General features: G+C 27.7%; 2 protein-coding genes across 2 annotated transcripts; both read left to right on the top strand.

Annotated features, from left to right (window-relative positions):
* Positions 1-11,665: 11,665 nt before the first annotated feature.
* Positions 11,666-13,480, top strand: LOC111042843 (zinc finger protein 507-like). Its single transcript, XM_022327544.1, has 4 exons — positions 11,666-11,959; positions 12,037-12,317; positions 12,373-12,454; positions 12,859-13,480. The coding sequence occupies exons 1-4, from the start codon at positions 11,666-11,668 to the stop codon at positions 13,075-13,077; spliced, it is 876 nt and encodes a 291-aa protein (XP_022183236.1). The 3' UTR covers positions 13,078-13,480.
* Positions 13,481-20,634: 7,154 nt separating this feature from the next.
* Positions 20,635-22,583, top strand: LOC111042842. Its single transcript, XM_022327543.1, has 7 exons — positions 20,635-20,773; positions 20,947-21,065; positions 21,182-21,274; positions 21,390-21,596; positions 21,688-21,877; positions 21,983-22,164; positions 22,242-22,583. The coding sequence occupies exons 1-7, from the start codon at positions 20,647-20,649 to the stop codon at positions 22,419-22,421; spliced, it is 1,098 nt and encodes a 365-aa protein (XP_022183235.1). The 5' UTR covers positions 20,635-20,646; the 3' UTR covers positions 22,422-22,583.
* The last annotated feature ends 52 nt before the right edge of the window (positions 22,584-22,635 follow it).

Below are 22,635 nucleotides of genomic sequence, written 5' to 3'. Positions count from 1 at the left end.
GCATATGTTCAGTAATATAATATGATTAGCAGCCAGTATGCAATGTGCATTTCATCAATGATCTTACGCACGAGGTTTTACGTAGTTGCTCTACAGCTTACATTTTTTTCAATTTAATAAAAATGGACGTTATGAAAGGTTGCGAAAGGAATAAATCGTTTAAAGTAAGTTGATAGTTTCAAATTTCGTTTTTCCAAATTGCTAAAAAATGATATTCAATGTTGGTGTTGCACAGTTAAAATGTGTAGGTTTTTTTGAAATTGAATGATACTAATATATTAATATGTGTATACAGATAATTTTCAAGATCACAGCCATTTTAAAATTTTGAAACAAATAATAAGAAACAGAAATTTAACAACAGTTTAAAAAGAAAAGCCGTCGATGATGTGTTTGCCAGCCCATCTAAAATTATTCATTCTGAATAAAAAATTCTGATGCCTTTATACAACTACTCAAGACGTTAAGTTGATTAAACGAAATTTACACAATGCTTGAGGCTCGAGTTTCTATCCTACCAAAATCATCAGCCACTTTTTTTGGAATCGCACAACATTTTTGGGAACAAGGAATTTAAAACAAATAAAAATGAAATTTTTTTGTTAGTTAATAGTGAAGAAACAAATACAGTAGGTTTCCCTATATTATGCAATTTAAGAGTGCTATGCAATTCGGATAGTATATTTGTCGATGGTATATTCGAAAGTTGTCCGAAATTATGCCATAATAAACTGTTGTATAATAAATCTTATGTTCCATTCGTTTATATTTCACTACCTCCAGAGACTACATAATGATATTTAAAGACATTTCAACATTTAGTTTTAGAGGGCAAAAAAAATATTAATAAATGATTACAAAAACAATAATACTGATATAGAAGAAGGAAAATATTGATTTTGCACAAAAAGCCTTAGACGCAATTTTAGCTTGAATGAAAAATATTTAGGCAGGCTTTCAAATTATGTTCAAACTGCAATTTACGTTAGGTTAGGTACATTGGCCGCAATTTGCATAAAAAATTTAAAATGGGACGCAATTTACATATATCCTCAATAAATCGATTTTAGTTTTTAATGTAACTAAACAAAAATATCATAGATTAACGAGTAGATCGATGCAATATACACTGAATGTACATATCAGCATTTTATATACCTACACCATACAATATTCAAAATATTTTGACTAGTATTAAACTATTTAAACTTTAAAGGCATATGCAATTTTTGATTATTAGGTATTTGTTTTTTTGAACCTATGTCGATAAAAAATGTTTCGCTAGGTTAGTTAAAAGTTGAAAATATAATTCAAGGTTTCTTGTAAGTTTTTGTTAGGTAGTGGAAATAAAAAAATAAGATTGAGCGTAAGTCCACAATATTTTTTTATGAGTTTGAATTTAGAAATTTGACAACATTTGTAAAAATCACGAAAAATAGCAAACTATTTTGAATTAGAATTTCATAAAAATTTTCTTTTTATATCTAAGATTTAAAAAATTAATGCAAGATTCTTTATAAGTTATAAGTTTGTCTACCTTATCAAAGACAAAATGTTCTGCCAGTAAGTCAAATACAATTTTTATGAGGGTTTGAAGTTAAAATTTTTACGCAGCATTGGATATCCACTATTCCACTCGATTTCTTATGTAGCGATTTTCTTATTTTGTTGTAATTTAAAAACGAATAACTAAAATTTACACCATATGTTCATTGCATAAATATATTGGATACAATTTTCAAGTATTTGACTCAAGACTTACAATAAAAAATCACATCGAATTTTCTAAATCTGAATATTAATTTCTTTGTTTTCGGGGTCATGTTCACTTATATTTCAATATTTAATTTTAATTTAATATAACTAACGGGTGTGTGGTTCTAAATGATAATATTTTAGATCAATGTATGTGTTATTGATACATATCACTATATATATCAGTACTGATGAGTACTGGATTTAATGAGAAATATTGTTGTACAAAACTAACTACATTTGAATATGATATAAGAATAAGAATAAGAATTAATAACATCATTAATAACTATAGGTACTAAGATACTCACTCAGTAGTACAATACCGCAATATGGTGAATAACAACACCAAACATGGCTATTTAAAGCATTATCATTTAATTGATATTTACGTGGTAACTACAAGTAGCTTATAAATAAATAAAATCGTTTTCGTTCAACGGGTATTCCCAATTCCCCGCGACCGATTTTTTATAGGGAGGGAGGGGTCACACACTGTTTAAAATTTAAAAATAGCAAAAAATAAAAAAAATTATAAAATACTACCAAAAATAGCAAATACGGCCAATGAAGGGGGAGGGGGGGCATGGCCCCTGTGGCTCCCCTGGATAAGCCAGTGGGTGGGTGGTAGGTCAATCAAAAAATTAATTGCCCGATAAAATATTTCACTTCGCCACGCCACTGTATCAGTATGTGCGGTATTGAACGGTTTGATTTTGGGAAAACTTTTTTGATTCTATGTAGTTATAAGACTATAAGTGTGCGGATTTGAAGAATGAACTTTTTTGTATGTGTGCAGCTATGAAGTTAGTCATTTTTAAATAATATATGGTTTTTATGCGTGCATCTGTATCTATTATGTTTAAAAAAATTAAAATACGCAAAAACTGTCTTATAAAAAGTATACGAGGAAGATACAAAATTATAAATTTATAACGTAAAATATAAGCAATACATTAACCTATTATAGAATACTAATAAATAATAAGTATTCAGAATTTAGATATTTTGGTAATATTAAATATTATTTATTATTGACAACATTTGATCAACATTTCGAAAATGTCCAATTATTTTGTAATTAAAAATGTATACAATCTTCGAATTTTATAGCTTGAGGATTGAAAATTTAAACCAAGGTTTCTTATAAGTAATTTATAATATAGCTAAAAATTCTAAAAAATGTATGCACACATTTTTTTTATTGATATTTATTTTAAAAAGAACTTTGAGTTTTTTCGGCATCATTCCAATTTCTAGGAAATCATTTCTAATTTTTCTTTCCGTAAATAACTTAATAGGCCGATTAATTAAGAATATGCAAAAAAAAAAGAGAAAAATCGACCAAGAAGTTCTTAATAGTAATATGGTTATTTCATTTTTATTATATAGATTTTTAACTATATTATGCTCGAGTATTATAAATAGCTATAAATGAGTTAACTTTTTATTTAATTAGATATGTTTGACATAGCTCCTGAAACATCAACATCAATATTAAGTAAAAATCAAATACCAGTTGGCAGTTACTAATCACTATCTTTAAATCCGCGGAATAAAAGAACTTGGTTTACACCATATAACAAAATAACCTTAGGTTAAAAATGTTTATTCCAAAAATTCATTTGTAATTGTTTAAAAGGCTTGGTACAAAAAAAAAGGTGGACAAGTGGGTACCGCTCTGCTGTACAGTAGTTGTCGAGTATATCACGACTGTAATGAATGTTTTATTTTTGACGATTATGAATAAAACAATTATGATCTGAGACGTTGTGTTATCCTAGTTCACTTGTATAAATAATACAATTTAATAATTAAAAAAACCTCTAAAAAGTACTAACTTGATTCACTTTTCTATCAGAAAAGATGCTGTTTGGCTCCGTGGTAGAGCGCCTACAGGGTTTAGCTTGGTAATCAGAAAAAATGACTAGGAAAAAAGCTACGGAAAAAATGTAAGAAAAAATCAAGTTCCAGTATGAACAGTTTAAGAGAAACTATGTATTAAAGTTTCAACTCTAAAGTTTAAAAATTGAACATTTTATGCATTTTTAAATACGAAATAATTAGCAAAATGCTGTCAACATTTGAACTTGATGTTAAAAAGAATCGTGCCTATCATACCCATTTTTTAATATTTTTAAGCTACTATTATAACAAATTATTAAATGTTCAAGCTTTTTGACCCAACGATAATATTTATCGGTAAATATAGAAAAAAACCAAAACAATGGCTATAAATAACCAAAAAAAGAGTCAAAACATATGTTGATCATTTTATCATGTATAGAATAATATGCAATAGATTCGGTGAAAATTTCAAAGAACTATCAACGAAGGTTATTAGTTATTAGTTTTTGAATATCAACAAAATAAGAAAATCGTTCTATGAGATTTTGTTAATTTACAGGTGAACATCTAACGTCTAATTTGAAACATTCATATAAAATTAATTTGAAGGGAAAATACTCTTTTTATGCCAGCGGCGGCGAGCCTCCAATTTCTTTACCCAGTTACAGCCCTACAGGTAGTCGGAAAAAACGTTTACTATAAAATCCGTTTACTAAAAAATCGAACGGAGAAGGCCCAGTATACTTGACATTATTATACGGAAATATTAGATAAAATATAACATAACAATTTTTAATACATTTTCGGAAAACATTTTTATAATAAAGATAGTTTTATTCTTAGTTAATAAACATTGGGACTTATCAAAAATATATATGTGTCTAATTTTTGTTCGTGACCCATATGTTGGGAAACACTGAAAGTGTAGGTTGACTAAGGTGATAATCATGTGGAGGGTGGTAGAGTTGATGTCTTGATGAATAGGTCACATCACTTCGCATCCGTTGTTCATGCCAGTACATCGAAACAATCAGTTCTTTCCAAATTTTTTTGTTCCACCGTTTATTGAGTAAGTGTTATAGACTAAAATTAATATCATAAACGAGTTTTAACATTATATGTATTTTATTGTTGAAGGTGTTATTTGTTAAGGTCATAGTGACATTATCGAAAAGTATGTTGTCTCCGTCTTATGTTCTATGGTCTTACTAACGAATAATATACTAAAATGTACTCCCAGCAGTTATTATTTGGAGAGGTACCCGTTGGAGAATTTTGTTTATTTTTTCTCTTGTCTGACTTTTTTGACCAGGGTATAGACCAGCCGAAAATATTATCATCATCACTGGTAGTGAGGGTACTGAGTAAGGGTAGTGAGGTGGCCCGGCTTTTGATTATTGTTATCGCTGGCACTAATGGCTTTTGCTTATCGCTTTTTTATTATGGTGGTAATTAGTGGGACTAATTAAGAAGCAGTGTTTATGGGGGTTTTTGAGCCCGGGGTGCCCTAACGGGCTGTAATACTCACAGAATCGTTTCCGGCGTAATCTCACGAATGCGGGAGTATCAGTCGAAATTTTGTTTTTGGTTTTGAGTTAACTTAATACGTAATAACGCAAGAAGGTGACAAAAACATGTGTTAATTGTTCAGCCGTGCGGCAGAAAAAAAATTTATATAGTTATACTATATTTTTGGAGTAATATTTCAGACAAATGGCATATTCGTTTACACAAGTTGAATTCCACAGTTATTTTTTTGTTTTTACCTCATTTTTTACTATCTTACAATAATATAATATTGTGACCCACCAAAAGATTTTGGTGTACAAAATTTGAAGGCCAACGTTCAGTAATTTATGTTTGTTTTACTTGCTCAAGAAAAAATATTACTTACATATTAACTTAAGCAAAAAAAATTGCAGTTAGAATTTGCACATTTTCTTCTTAAGTCTTACAATACAACAATTGTAATAAACAAAAAATATTGTATTTGTACTCTTCATTCTGATGCAATATTAAATCCAATTTATACTCCACTAACAAATTATGAGTGCTTGAGCCAAGTTGAATATACGCGGACAGTAAATAAAAGAGGTTATAGTTTTACTAAATTTACTGACAAAATTAGTTTTTTTTTGAAATTTTAGAGTCAAATAATGTAGTTGTAAATAATTATTCCAATATTTTTACATTATAAAAACAATTCCATATTTTAGACTTCTATTTGCATTTTGTAGCTTTGAGTTCACTCGTCTTGATATTATTACATTTCTTGATCATCAGTTTCAGGTTCTAAAAAAATTCTCCTTTTATATGTACAGCCATTATCTGAAAAATATACATTTTTATTTTAAGAAAGTTTATAAAAGAAAATCAGTAGTTAATATAGTTCGTACCTAACCTACCTATACGGAAATTACAGATGTAACTATTATATGCAAATGATCAATACGTTACTCACTAAATTCAATTGCTGCAATGTGTAGGTATAGGTAAGTCTAAATAATAGATTCCTCGTACTAAATGGTGTGACAGGGTGTTGTGTGATTTCCAATAGGTATCATTATTTGTATTGTATTAATTTTCTTATCAAATTTTTAAAAGTAAATTGAGTCTCAAATATGCAAGATAATAACCAGATATACTCAATGGGTATAAAGGATTATGAAGTCTTTATTAAACGTGTGCTCTAATAACAAAATAATTTTTTTTTGAGAGGATGACATATGAATAATATTGGTAATTTTTACTCGTTATCAAATGCAAGTCGATGAGAGATGGTTCTTTTAACACCAAGACTAGTAGTTTAATAAAAAGACAAGTTGTAAATATAGTATGCGAACTATGAATCTGTATATAAAATGAAAGATTATTTTATTTATTTACGTAGTAATAGAAATCATACGAGTGTGGTAGACGTGAATACACAATGTTAAAAATTCATAGTACTTAAAATATATGTAGGTATAGATAAAATAAAGTTTTAATTGTATTTACCTCTTCCATTTATAATAACTTTCATAGTATTCGTAAGCTAATTCAGGGCACTTAACATTCTACGTGTTCATGATCTAACCATGTCATCGCAAAATAAAATCGATTGGTGATGGAAGAATTGTTCGTGTCCATAATCTTATCGGGCTCTAGCCCATATTTAAATCCATCAAATACACATAGTTCTGCCTCAGCTTCTGATAATGGAATATGATCTGTACAAATTAAAATGTGTTAGTTGATAATATAAGATATTACGAAAGTTAGTTTTTGTTTCTAAACTATTTTCAGTTTGGGAACAAAAAGTCTTTTACCGAAGAAGTTAAGTCGCAAGAGTTACATGCTCTGTGTTTTGGAAATCATAGAAATAACTGAAAGGTTATCACGACAACTGAAACACCTTCAGAAATCATAACTCAAATATTTTGTAGAAAATCATTTAAATTTAAAGTCAATAATCAGTCGGCGGTGGCGAGGTAAAAAAATAGTATCTTTGCTGTCTAAAAAAATGCCCCTTATTAAAAGGACGCTACTGCTACTTGTTGTTTTCGACTTTCCGACGCGTATAATAAGGCAATTTTAAAATAATCATAATTTGCTTCAAAAATATGAAAAAACTAAAAAAAAAAGTTTGAGGTTCGCCAGATTATATTCATACTACAAAATTTGATAACAGGCCAATTCGCCCCAATATTAATCGTAAGTGTTAAATGGATTACTCATAACGTCGAATTTGCATTATTTTACTCGTTTGTAAGACAAAAGACAGCAGAGCGCCAGAGCATGTGGGTGTAGTGTGCGTTTAAGGTTATGTTAGGTTCAGTTTATAAAAGCCAGCGCTCTTAGAAGCTAATATAAAAAAAAATCTGTATTTTTTAATAACAAATAAAACGTATTAACTTACGGAATATGTAGACGTGACGACGAAATTCAAAACAATATAACGGGCCATGATAACTTTAAACTTAACTTACTTTTTTCTATATTAACTTAACGAGTTAAAAAAAATAGTTAACTTGCCCAGCCTTGTGAAAATCCACTCTAATTACTTTTGAAAAGTGTAAATTAATAAGCTGAGACATAAGTCATGATTAGCATGGATACAAAATGTATTAATTTATAAGCTGTTAAAGTGTTACAAATATTATTCACCCAACATAACCATTACAAACTATTATGTCTAGGTGGCAAGATTCGCAAAAGATTAAGAAGGTATAAACAAAATTTGTTTAGAATTTTTGAACACCACACGTTGTGAATAAGCTAAGTGAATATACATATATATGCATTTCAAATAAAATACAAGTAGTAGAATAATCATACACCCACACTAAAAACTATTACAATAATAATTATTTTTTTATTCTACTACAATATATTTATTTTATTTTTATTTTAAATCGTGTATGATGTAATAATTTGTTTTTATTTGACCTTACTCACTCTAAACACTAATATTTCATTTGATGATAAATAAATAAATATTATTACTATTAATACAATTTGCAAGTTTCTATTTTTTGTACCTAAGAGGAACTTGCAAAAAAAGGTTGATTCTGGTTAAAGTAGTGTAGATTCTAAATCTTATCAATAAGTTTAACAAATATTCATAAGGGAATTATTCAAAATGATGTTTAAAGTATACATTTAACATTAAAGTTTTGAGTTTTAGCTCTACATTGGTAGTAGTGATAGAGTAGGAAATTGATTGGTAAATATAGTGTCTAATTCAAAAATACACTGGTAAAAATTATAATCTGGAGTCTTTTAGAATGAAAACAAAGATATAGAACTGTGTTTATGTGATTTGAAGTGTGTGAGAAAAAATGCACAGACTTAGATTGAAATCTGGTTTTCTGTAAGAAGCAAGTTTTTGTAATTTTTTTATGGGTTTTATTATAAAATAATATGCATATGTATTATAATAATAATAATAATAATAATAATATTTATTGTCACCAAATTATAACAATTTCAAACAATTTATGAGTAACAAAACAAAAAAATTACATTAAAGTACATTGGTTCTCTTTTCAAAAGCGTAGCTTGTGCTGAAAAGAGAGAGTTGTGATACAGTTTTAGATATTATTGATTATTGATTATGATCGTTATTGACAATTATTAATAAAGCAAAAAAAAAAAAAATAGAACAAAATAAATAGGTAAAGTATGCACAAGAAAGACAATAAAAGAAAGGATAAAAGAACAATTAGTAGTTGCATTATAAAGGCTAGCCTATATAATATATATATATATATATATAATCATAAGTAAATACAATTTTAAGATGAGCATATTCTGTGGATTATAATATACTGGTATAATAATTAAAAGATAAATATAATTATTTAGAAACATTAATTAATTTTAACACGAATTTAACTACTAACAATGAAAAATAAATATAAATTAATTTCTAAATTAAAGTATAGATTATTGAAACAAAACATTATTTATATATTTTTTATACATCTTGAGACTCTTAAAGTTATGAATATTAAAATTATAAATAGTACAGAATTGAATGAATTTATATCTAGGGCTTTGTTGCCCAAATACTGTGTTCATTTTAGGGACGACGACATTAGTATTAATCTTAAAGCGAGTATAGTAATTATGAGACGGAATATCAATATATTTTTTCATATCATAAAATAGTAAGCAAATGTTCTTTGTATACAGTGATTTTAAATTTAATATCTTTAGCTCTTTGTATAAATTAACTGTAGGAAATAACGTAGGTTTATTGAAAATAAATTTAAGAAGTGAGTTCAAAGTGACTTCAAGATTCGTAAAGTGAGTGTGATATGTCCCTCCCCAAAAAGAAATTCCATAAGAAAGAATTGATTGTATTAATGCATAGTAAGTTAATTTTTTTAATTTGAAGTTTAAAACGGGTTTAAGAGATTTATATACATAGAAAAATTTTCTAAGTGAATTATTTAAATAGTTTATATGAATATCCCATTTTAACTTATCATCAATAAATATTCCTAGATATTTAACATAGTTTACTCTTTTTAATTCACTACATTTGCATACATTATTTTTAGTATTATTGTTGATACAACTATTAGTATGAGCAATGATTTTATAATTATTTAAATGTATAGATTTTTGTATACCAAAGTGAATGTAATTAGTTTTTTCACTATTTATCTCTAGTGAATTATTATCTAGCCAGCTTTTAACATTACGAAAACTTTTCTCAGCCATTTTTTATAAATTATTTATACACGGACTCTTTAATAAGATGACGGTATCATCAGCAAAACAAATTATGTTTCCAGGTGTATCTTGATTAAGAAGTCCATTAATGTATATTATGAATAATAGCGGTCCTAATACGGTACCTTGTGGTACTGAGTAATCAATTTCTTGTACGTTACTATAATAATCATCTATTTTAACTCTTTGTACTCGACCATTTAGGTATGACTTAAATAAATTATAAGCAGCACCTCTTATTCCACAGTAATACAATTTTTCGAGAAGAATTGTATGATCAACTGAATCAAAAGCTTTCTTAATATACTATTATAATATTGTTACTTATTCTATGGTAGTTATGCAATGCCGTTTTTAAAAAAAAATTGGCGGGCCGTTTCGAGCGGTTTGTTTCGATGATAAAAGCATTCTTAACATTATGCGTTAGAAATTAAAAAAAAACAAAACTAAAGGGGCGAGTGTCGTTTCTATTAATATGTTCCATGCTAGGAGTGATAACATTATAACAAGTTTCGTATTTACAACTGTTCACTGTAGTGTCACCATTAAAAATAATTATATTTCAGCATCGTTGCGACAAGGCAGAGGGAACTTTCGAGACACCTAAGACTTTAAAAGAAGGATATTAAAAATAAGAAAAAATAAAAAAGTTTCTGGTGGAGTGGTAATGGCAGATGTCTTTTTAAAAGACACGTTTTAAAAAAATCTGAAATACAAAAGGTTTGGCGGGAACTCGGTCGGTGCGACTTAGACAAGAGGTATGTATCGCGGTACTTTTACTAGAACAAAAGAGGTCTGCGGATGCGAGAACAACCGTTGGTCGGTCAGGGCAAAAAAGAACGATATTCGTTTCACCGTTGGCGTTGTAGCCGATGGCTAGGGAGACAAATTATTAATATAATTCACAATAGCTGTGAAACTGTGCAGGTAAAAATACAATATAACAATGACAATAAATAATTAGTAATAAATAATTGGTACAAACAGAAATTATACAATTGACAACATAAAACAAAATAGTACTAGACATAATATCAGTCGCAATATTGGTGGGAAACCGTTTTGTGATAAAGGCGCATCCGCGGCAACCACATAACAGGTATGCAGAGGCATGTAATGATAACGCGTCTATTGTCAAAACAATATTTTAAGCATCTACAACAGGCTGTATTTATGTTATCAAAAACTAAGTTTCAGTCAATGATACTAATTCGTGGCTATAACAAAGAACGGGTTCATTAAATAGTAATTCAAATACGTTGAAAACGTCGATCGGCCATTTTGATTCGTTCAGTCGCGACCGATCAACCCCTACAAACAACAAACTCGCTGGGTGTTTTTCTTTCTCTGGTTTTTTGTTTGGTATCTGTTTTTAACGTTGGCGTCTGGGATGTGGTGACTACGTTCAGTCGATAATCGACTTCTTCGTGTTATCAACTTAACTTTTGGCGTTGGTGTCCGTCGTATCACAGCCTTTCACACGTTTTTTCCATAAAGGAACCGAGAGACTCGACACCGTGTGCTTTTTTTTTGTTCCCGGCTGCGGCGAACACATCGTTATTTTGTTCACCTCAAATTGTCAGCCTACTTTTATTTTTCACCAGATTTTTATCACAAGTAATTATTTGTTTGTTCATTTTGTTTATTAGTTCTGCCGATGATACCACAATGTTCTAGTACCTGTAAACTTGTACATTTCTATTATGAAGTAAAATGTATAATGTATAATGTATAATCTGTTTTTGATAGTTTCCCTAATATTGTATTAGTTATAGTTAAATTAGTTATCAGATATACCTAACTAACATAAAAAATGGCACTGTTTTCTTTTCTAGATACAATGCCATGCTGTTATGTTTGTACTGTCAAACTGGACACCGAAAGTACACAGGTGTGTTCAAGCATTACACCACATAGTGATACACCGTTTGCACAAAAAATTGCTGAGATGCTTGGAGAAGAATTTGTGGCTATTGTAACCCCCGCTGATCAGGTGTGCCCGAAATGTACCTCACTTTTGATTCATTTGGACAAAGTTGAAACTGAGGGGAAACTTATCCAAAAATTGATGCTGTCAAAAGTACAAAAAAAATATGGAATGTTACCTCCTGATCAGGCTATACAAGATGTTGAGGTAAGGATAGAAAATACTTAGAAACAAGCTACATAATGTTAAGTTGTTATAAAAAAATATCTTTATCCTTTACATAGATTGCCAATGGACACTTAGTGACAAAGGAACAACTAAATCAAGGTCAACATAAGGTACCTAATGGTTGGACCGAAGGAGTTTCTTCTACTGCAACTACTACTGCCGTTGTTACTCCGATAAAAACTCCATTAAAATTATTTAAAACTCAGCAACTGCTGGAAGAACAGCAACAACAACAATTACAACAACAAAAACAACAACAACAAAAATTCAATGACAAAGCTAAAATATACCAGTGCGGCATTTGTGAATTCCAATCGAAAGATCTATCAACTGTTCGGTATGTACATTATTTAATATTGTTTTAAAATTATTATTTATACTTTTCATTTTAGATTACATATGAACATTCATAAGAACAAAAAGGCGCTAGAAAGCCCAATTATTAATGAAGCAACTGCTACATCGTTAACTTTGGTAAGACTAAAAAGAACTACCAACATACATTTTAAATTTAGGATTGATAAATATTTTTACACTCCATATTTTTATTTAGTTGTAAAAGCTTTCAGTAGTACTTCAACACCTCACAACTTTCATTAGTAGTACATATTAATACCCCATTTCCTACACTCAACATACATTGTATCTTGCATCATAGAACCACGTTACTATAAGAATAGTAACAATGATACATTTTCACTATAAATGGTATATATAACTAGTGTATACTCATGTTTTCATTTATTGACTTTTAATTGTAAAAATATGTGATTAAATAATACATGCAACTCATTAACTGTTACTATGAATACATTTAATTTAATAATATGAGACCCAATTTTGATTTGATCCCTAAAATTTTTATTAATTAATTCTAGAAACCGAAACAGAAAAAACAACTCTATAGATGTCAAGTATGTTCCTACACCTATAACACTCGAAATAAATGCATTGAACACATTCAGAAAGAACATAAAAAGCCAACTACATCAAACTCAAATGAAGTAAAGGACAAATTTAATGTTTATCAAATCGTCATGTCTTATTTATTTTATATTATTTTTAGGCCACAGAAACTGAAGGAAATGCAACTGTGAAAGAAGGCAGAAAAACGGAAAATGCAGGCGATGCAAAAGAGACTGAAAACTATCAGGAAGATACAACTGCAAAAGAAGTAAAACCTGAACAAAAACCTGAGCCTGTTCAACAAGAAGTCGATGCAGCCATGCCCGAGCAGGAAAAATCTGATCAAGAAACTCTTAAAAGTGTTAAGAAAGAATTTGGAAAAGACAATGCAAATGTGGAAAGCTAGGCGGGTATCATAGACATTGAATCAATGTTGGCCGCAATGAAAAAAGATAATCCTACAACTAACAGTGGAGATACATAACACAATGCTTAAGATGTATACAACTTATTTACAATCAATGTTATGTTTATAAGCTCCAGTTTCACAATTCCAAATGTATTCTTCTCTGATGGTTTTTTTTATTTATAAGAATTAATAACTTTTAAGTTGTATTAATTAGGAGACTGTATTATTTATCATAATATTAGAAATCAGTTCACAATTTTTATTTCTAAAAATTATTTAAAAGATTAAGATATGGAGTACAATTATAATGACAATAAAAAAGTTAAATAGATTTTGGTTAAAAACAAACAGTTTTTTTTTAATGAACTTCTTAAACTACACTATAACTAATGGTGAGAATTAAATCAAACCTATTGCAATAATGTTGAAAAAATTCTTGAAGAGAAAATTCCTAAACTAGTTAGTTTCTACTTACACAAAAGTCATTTATTGTTTGATGTTTGTGTTCCTAAAAATGCATTTTAGTCATGAACCTATGTCATTATTAAATATTTATATTCAATTTCTAATCATAATTATGTTAAAGGCAATTTACAGACATCTAAACATGCATACATTTTCGTGAAATCAATAATAATTATGACAACTTAATTTCAAAAGAAATCAATACAAAAATATACATATAAATATTTAATGGCTAGAGTTATTAATTTTATTTTTAAGTTATAAAAGTAATTATTGATTTATTTTTAGTTAAAGTTTAAAATTATTAATTTAATACTTCAAATTATTTATGGTTATGAGTACAAATATTTGAATTACTTTTATGACAAAAGTTCAGAGCAATATCATGAATTTTAGTTATAGTTTGAATAAATCGTAGATTAATACATAAAAGGGTTAAACAATTTAAAAAACACATTGCAAAATCAATACATTCACATAGAATCTAAAATGTTTGATATTAACTTATTGTTGAAGTTATATTATTAGAAAATAAAGAATAGGTAGATATTATTTTATATTTTAAACAATTGTTTAAATGACTTAACACCCAACATGTAGAACATAATATTATATACAATACAGACATGCAGCGCACTGAATTAAACTTCAAAGTTCAGCAGTTTATTTACCATCATTCAGTGAACTGTACTTATGAAAATGCTTATTTTCTACGATTGAAAAAAAGATAAACCTTAATTATATTCAAAACGTTTAAATTTCACAGTTTGGGAATAATTATATGATTAATTGATTTATACGTTACTGCATGGAAAAAATTTAGAAATTAGAAACTTAGAAGTTATTTATACAAAAAAAAAAATTACAAGTATGTAACTTATATTTTCAACTAATCTATGCCCAGCACATCTTCAATGTAAATACATAAATATACTTTACTCTATGATAGGTAACTACAACATATTATTTCGTGTTGTAGCCTGTTGTATACCTACTTCTAAACAATTGATTTTATTTATTATTTGCGATTTGCGATTCAGAAATCCGAGGTCACTACAACATGCCCAGAAACAAAATAATAAAATGTAGTACAGGCTGTGAATTTAACATTTAATATTATTTTAACATATTTTCCTTTTGTTATTTTGTAGAAAGAATCTCGTTTCGTTGAGATAATTGTTTCGCATATTTTGGGTGTAAAGGCATATTTGGCATAAATAGATTTTTTAGAGTTATTAGTTATTACCTATTATTTATTTATTTAAATAAAATATACGTGAGATATAATAAATAATAATGGTGACGACTTATCAAAATCCACGGCGATGATGTCCCTGAATGAGCTGATGCACAGCAGATGGCGGTTGACGGGTTGAGTGGACCTATATCTGCCATATTTATAGTTCGGGGGCTTCTGTGGTGGCGATGTATGCGGCGTAAGTCGCGACGACGAATCGATTTATTTTGCACACTCCCCTTCAAGCAACCCCTAGTTTTAAGTGAACAGTGAACACTGATACAAAGTGTAGTTTAAAATTGGAAATGTTGCACTAAGGATTTGAAACGTGTGTAGGTACTAATAAATAAGACTACATTACATTGTATTGTCTACTAAATTGTTCTATGATAACAAAAATAAATTGTTCTCAGTTAAATGATACCAAATAGATCTTTAACTCTCTACTTTTAATTGTATATAATAAACACGTTGGATATAGATATTACATACCAGATATATTTAATACATTAATTTACCAGCATTTGAAGGAAGATTTCTCGTCATTTGCTTTAAAAAATGTTATCTGTGTATAATGTAGGTAGGTACATTACCAAGGTACAAAATAATATAATATTATTAACTGATTAACACGAATAGTATAAGCAAAAACTCAAATTAATAAATTATTTATGTATTTATTTTATTTATTAAAAGTACGGGCTGATACTACAATAATGGTTGTACGACAAGAAACATTTAAATATATGGTTGAAATGTTAGCATATACAATATAAGATAATATTTAATAGAAACAAAAATACCATAAATTGATAATGAACAACAATTATACTATGTTGTACAAATAAATACTTTAAGGAATCAAATATTGAATATTTATTTCCATGAATTCCATTTTAAATGAAATATCTTACAAAAAATAATGTATTTATTAATTTTAATATATAGTATCATTAGTTTTTAGATTTATACTTCATAAGTTTATTTTTTAAGTTTATAAAATAAAAAATAGTTTGGTAGTTACCGATCTATAATGCATCATATGTTTGTAGGTACATAACAAAATGTGTAGAACGAATTTTTAAGAAATAGGGGCTGACTTACACTTGATCTACCTTCAACCATCGCACGCCGTGAGTAACATCACTACCAGCAATGTAATTGAAAAAAAATCACCAACGAGAGAACGAATTTATGGCCGCAGAAATTTGTCAAGACAGGGGCAATAATATTTTCAAATTTTCAAAGTATTGTTTGTGGCATGTTTTTTTTCATATGGGTAAGTAATGTAAAAGTTATTTATGAATTTTAATTATATTATGTACATAGTTAAAACTTCGTCTGAAACAAATTATTTTAATTAATTAAAATGTAACTTTAAATTTAAAAATGTCAAAATTGATTAGATAATTTTAGGTTTTTATATTAAAATAAATGTGACACCTAGAAGTTAAAGTAAAAACCACCAAATCATTTTAATAATTCGAAAACTTAAGTCTAAAAACATAAAATATAATTATCAATCGCTAGAGTGTTGCCAAGTATAATTTTCAAAACAAACTACTGAACTAATCACCAGTTATAAAAAACAACTAGAAAACAACCAAAAATAATGATAAAAAAGTTAGTTTATTTTTACTAATTCTTAATACCAGTCGGTTTCAGTGATTTAATATCAACTATTGTTATTTATTAAATCTGTTAACAGCTGCAGTTAGCAGCTATACTATAAAATTTTAATTTCAAAAATAAAAAATTTAAAAGAAACAAATTTGTGATATTTTATAATACATAATAATTATGATAATGGACCCCCAAAAAAGCCAAGGGAGCAGAAACTGATAGACAATCATTGATTTTATATATGTATAATTTATTTTGTACTTGTAATAATAATAAAATAATTATTAATATTAAATAAATATTAAAATATTTTCATGGAAGATATTTCCATTAGAGATATTTTGACATGCAACTATTGCAGACGAACAGTGACCGGGAAAAGTGTTAGAAGACTAAATATGAAGAATTTTCGAGAGCAACGTAGTACTTACTAAAAAGTGTTTTTTTTCGTATAAGAAACAGTTATTGCCTCATTTGTAGATAAGCTTTCATAAAACAAATAGAGCCCGCATTAATGTTTTCAAAATCTCCAAGCAGATACAATATTGGAAGGATTTTTGAATAGTATAAAACATGAAATATAACAAACTGGAATGAGATTAATATTTTAAATTATTTTCAATAATGTAGCTTTTTTTAATAAAAAAAGATTTATTGTAAATACCCTTATAATACCTGTAGATAATATGTTATATCATAGTATTTATGATTATTAGAATAATAAAAATAACGACAGTTCCGTAACTTTAAAATGAAGTATTTCCTTATGGAAATGATTTTAGAGTTAAGAAAAGTGAATGCGAAATCACTTACTCAGAAATTAAACTTCTAAGTTACCAGCCATCACAAAACAGGCAGAATATCCTTTATTAATCAGAAATATATTTTAACAAATAATGCTCGATTCCGCTCAAACATAACAAAAGCAACTAAATATTACATCCAATTTAATATACCATTGCGAACAAAAATTGCAGGTGGATAATCGATGAAATTTAATATTATTATTATTTATTTGTTAACGCTCATTCGGGCAAGGAGTGTACGTCATAATGTTATATATTATAATATGTTATATGTTATAATTAACAAATCAGAAAAAACCTTAAAAACATTAACTATAGAATATTAAAAACAGTAATTATAAAGTATTAAAATTAAATTGTTCATAGTAGTTAATTAGCCAAAACCTAGGCACAAATAGCAAAGTTTAAATTCGTTATTAAAATTAAATTCAAAAGCGATATTATTGCATTTTCTTAACATACGACACCAAAACTCATTATAATTTATAACCATAAGATTGTGATTGGAAAGGTATGTAAAAAGTAGTCTTGGAACGAGTATTATAACTTAAAAGTAGGAATATGCAAGCTGCTTACCTTATCAAGTACCTATTTCCAGACAATTTATTTTATTGATTAATAATTTATGATTAATAGATACCCATATTATTGAATTTACGTTTGGATGTGAGAGGTTGTGAAATAAGTTCGAGTCCTAAGTTATCAACCGACATGTTTAGTATTAACTTATAAATATACCTTAAAAAACAGAATTGAACATTATTCAAATGTTGAAGCAGGCGAGTTTGTTAATGACTCCATATTAATTAATAATTGAAAGAACGAATGAATAATTCAGGGCTTTCAAACAAATAATATTGGTATAATACCAGTACTACATGCAGTCTATAATGTATAAAATGTTACTATAGTCTTAGAATTAACCGTAGACAGTGATTTAATAAAATAACATTTATACAACAATAAAGTTTATTCTGAAAGTGTACATTACCATAGACTTTTAAAAACTATAAAATTCGATTTCAGAACTCAAAAAAGATATTTCGAATAGTCCTTAAAATTGAGAGAAAAAAATCTTGTTCCATTGGCAGAAAATAATGGCAATTATCAAAATATTGTATATAAATTACTCATCGCGTAGGTTCGGTAACGTTGGTTCATATTCAGTTACAGAGTGTTGCAGTCTCGAGCATCATGGAGAACTAATTTTCTTAAAAGACCATACGTATTATTATCTACACGGACGTCAAATATGAAATAAATAACGGACCAGTAAAGGTCCACACACACTGCGGCGGTGGAGGTAAATTGTGTCCACACTCATTTTAATGCTACTGCTATCGCCACCACCACCGCTATCGCTGCAGTGTGTGGGAATCTTTACGAATAACAAAACGAAAGTTTTATATATGTCGGTATATTTAATATTTCAGATTTCAGATTTTATTTAGAATGTTTACTGCCAGAATTTGTTGATCCACTTTATGGAAAACGTTTTTCATAAGTGGCATTAGAGAACCATTAAAAACCAAATGAATAAAAATAAATTATATTATATTTAATGTGTAGGTAATAGAAATTTTTTAATGTTCAACTTACACAGTCACACAAAAAATAGTAAATAATACGAAATGTATATAAAAAAACCCCCATCTACCCTTTATAATTACGTCATATTCACACACTCACTAAGCTCCGTTAAATGTTTAAGCAGCCATAGAAACAACAACAGGCTAAAATAAAAAATAATAGAAGCAGTAAATAACTGTGAAAATGAAATATCTATTGTCTAGATACCAGGACACAGTATAACATAGAAGGAAATGAAAGAGTAGACTATCTAGCAAAGAAAGCAACCAATAATGAACAAATAGAAATACGCGAGAGACTGTATACTTATGAAGACACTCTACGATGTATTAATACTGTGATTGGAGAAAAATGGTGACTCAATGGAGAGGGAAAGAAATCAAACTCAGCGAAATAAAAAGTACAACAGAGAGTTCGAAATCACTGCTAAACTAAATAGAAAAGAAGAAGTATTATAAACACGTCTAAGGATGTGCCATACTCCCTCTACACGCACCTAATGATTAATGAATAAAGAAGAACAAACCAAATGGAGCACATACAACAATTAAAGAAATAAAAATAAATAACAGTTGTAGGCTAGATTTGCATTGAAATTAAATTAATTTTAAAGATAAATATATTGATTGGAAGTGTTTTATATCATTCGTCAATAATTAGGTATAGTTTTGGTAACAGATCGCAATACATATTTTTAAAGCAAAAGATGAAACAAGTTTTAAAAAATAAATTAAATAATATATTATTTATTATTTTATAAGCGTATACCTACACTCAGAGAAAAATACAGCATAAGTTTAATAATGTTACTCCTTTAAATTAAGTACACTCAAACATTTTAATATTAAAACAATTGTTAATAAAAGTTAATACTATTGATTTAATATTACGATATTAGCTTAAATTCAATGAATACCAAGTGTCATAAAATGAATGTTATCGTATTAATTAGATTAAAATATTTTATTTAAAATAATTAATAATAAATAGTAAAAATAATGCTTACTCCAATAAAAATAATGTAAATTGTCATTACTTTTATAGATGAGTAATTTCATTAAATTAGTGATTAGTGTTACTTTAAATTAATGTAATAAGTTAGTATGAAAAAGTATTTAAATTATCTTCTTTATAAGTTTAAATTAATAATGTATACCGTGTTTAAAATAATACTATAAGTACGATTAAATTTAATATATTTTCATTAATAGTATAAACTTAACCATTAAAATAAGAAATTACGTATTAAATTTAAGAACAATATTCGTTAAATCCAATACCGATGGTATAAATAGGTAGTGCGGTAATTCCGTATAGTGCCTACACTACTCCGCACAGTCATCGTATTATGCACAATGCATTTATATTTTATAACCTCTAACAAATCTAACGTACCATAGTGCATAGATGCATAGTTTATTGTCACTCGTTCATTTCACATGTTATTCTGTATCTTTATTCACTTTTTTCGTTGATTGACATTTTGGCAACTTATTTTTACAAAGTTCAAACACTGCAAACTGCCTAAGTCGCACAACGATTATAATAACAATATTATTATATGTTATAAAAGTTGTACCTTTAAGCTTAAACCATTTTGTTTTGGTTATATTTTTAATTGACGTTCGTTATGTCAAACGATCAACCAAATATTATTAGTTTTGGTGATGATGATATTCAGTTGAGCGGAGAAACTGCGTTGTTGTTAGAAAAACTGATCGAACTTAAAGGAGAATGTTTTATCAACATATTTATCGGTAAGTTGTTTTTATTTTACTTAAATTAGATGATAATTTTCATCACCTAAGTCTTTTTTGAAGTAAATACATTTAAAATGCATTATCAGTAGTCTTACCGGTAGTTAATTATCCCAAACAATAGTTACCTATATTATTAATCATTTAATAAATTGTGTTAAATGTTTTTTTAGACTGTGGAATTAATGTTGAAAGTCTACAGTACATGACCACTGAACATTTGAACACAATTTGTCCATCCCATAATTTTGGTCAACGTATTATCTTTGAACATAACTTGAAAAAATGGCAGGTAAGTTGTTTATTTATCTAATTTTTTAATAATAGGTAGTTATACTTAAAATAAATAATATTTATTTAAACAGATAAATTAATACAATATTTTAAAAAAGGTATTTATTTTTTCAGGAACAAATTGATACCTATAGCAGCTCTACAAATTCAATTAAATCTGTTTCACGTAGTTCAAGCTCGTCATCAGCATCTATAGATACAAATATGGTAAATATACATGGTATACTTAAATACTTTTATAAATGTTGGATAATTAGGTAGGTGGCTATTAGGGAAAATTGAGAAAAACTAATAATTAAATTTAATATAAAAAAATCAATAGTTTGATATAGAAAGCATTCTGAAGAAATCACCCAAAGGAAATATAGTGCTAAGTTATTTTAATAAAAATAATATACTGTCTGAAGCTTGTAGAAAAAATATTGTTGAAACTATTGTTGAGCACTTAATTGAAAATAAAATACATGCTTCTCCGAAATGCATGGACAATATTGCTGATAGTATTGTTCAATTTTTCAATGAAGTAAAGGTGCGTGTATAAAAATATATTGATTGACGATACTTATAAAAATTAGCTGTTCAATAATAAGCTTAATTCATAAATTTGTTACCAAATGTAGGAAGCATATTTTATAAACGTGCCAAAGAAAAAACCTAAAGGTATGTTGTATCAAAAATACCACAATACAATTACTAAGTTAAAACGACAAGACCTCTGGGAAAAACATGCTAAATCAAATTTGAATAATAGTGACAGATCATCATTTGATAAATCTGTTTTAAATTCTCCTTTGACTATTGAAACTGATGGTAATATTTGTTAATTGTTGATAATCTAGTATACAAATATCACATAATACCTATGTAGGTAGTAGTTGTACAAAATAACCAATTATTAATGGAATTCATTATTAGATTCTACAATATTGAGTTTGAAGAGATGGCTTCAATTTAATGTCGACCTTATAGATGAAGTTCTGACCAAATGGAAACAAACAATTGAACATAGACAAAAATTTCTTGCATTAAATAGTATTGAAATAACTGATATATTAGAACATTGGCCTATATATAAACAATCTTATGCTCATCAATTGGTATAGTATATTTGTTAAAACTTGCACATAAACAAATTGATATCTTAAATTTCATTTGTATTGCTTATATTTTATAGATTGATATTGATTTTGAGTTCATTTATCCTGGTAAAGGTAACCATCTATTTGATACTTGGAGCACTTTTGTACAAAAAATAATACCTTTTATGACAGTTAACATAAAAGATGGATATAGTAAAGATCTTCTTAAACAGATGCTTGAGCTTCCAGAATCTGATTTAGGTATTATTTGCTAATTAAAATTTTAATAGATATCTAAACTAGTTATAAATAAAATTATATGTACATTGTACACAGAATAGATTAAATTTAAAAAGTAATCAATTCTGTGGTATATTCTTTCTGTAGTGACAACTAGGTATACACAGTTACAAATGTTATTCCACATTTGAAGTACAATATCGTCATTTTTAAATTGTTTGTGTAATATAACTTATAGTGTGTTATTGT

This window comes from Myzus persicae, unplaced genomic scaffold (assembly GCF_001856785.1).
Source record: "Myzus persicae strain clone G006 unplaced genomic scaffold, MPER_G0061.0, whole genome shotgun sequence".
NCBI lineage: Eukaryota > Metazoa > Arthropoda > Insecta > Hemiptera > Aphididae > Myzus > Myzus persicae.
The sequence above is the reverse complement of the archived record's forward strand: the minus strand, read 5'-3'. Positions and strand labels throughout refer to the sequence as shown.

Coding starts and splice junctions, on each gene's coding strand:
- LOC111042843 (XM_022327544.1), top strand. CDS start 11,666: ATGCCATGCTGTTATGTTTGTACTGTCAAACTGGACACCGAAAGTACA. Junction 11,960..12,036: donor AGGCTATACAAGATGTTGAG/GTAAGGATAGAA, acceptor TCCTTTACATAG/ATTGCCAATGGACACTTAGT. Junction 12,318..12,372: donor AAAGATCTATCAACTGTTCG/GTATGTACATTA, acceptor TTTTCATTTTAG/ATTACATATGAACATTCATA.
- LOC111042842 (XM_022327543.1), top strand. CDS start 20,647: ATGTCAAACGATCAACCAAATATTATTAGTTTTGGTGATGATGATATT. Junction 21,275..21,389: donor CATCTATAGATACAAATATG/GTAAATATACAT, acceptor AAAAATCAATAG/TTTGATATAGAAAGCATTCT. Junction 22,165..22,241: donor AATCTTATGCTCATCAATTG/GTATAGTATATT, acceptor TATATTTTATAG/ATTGATATTGATTTTGAGTT.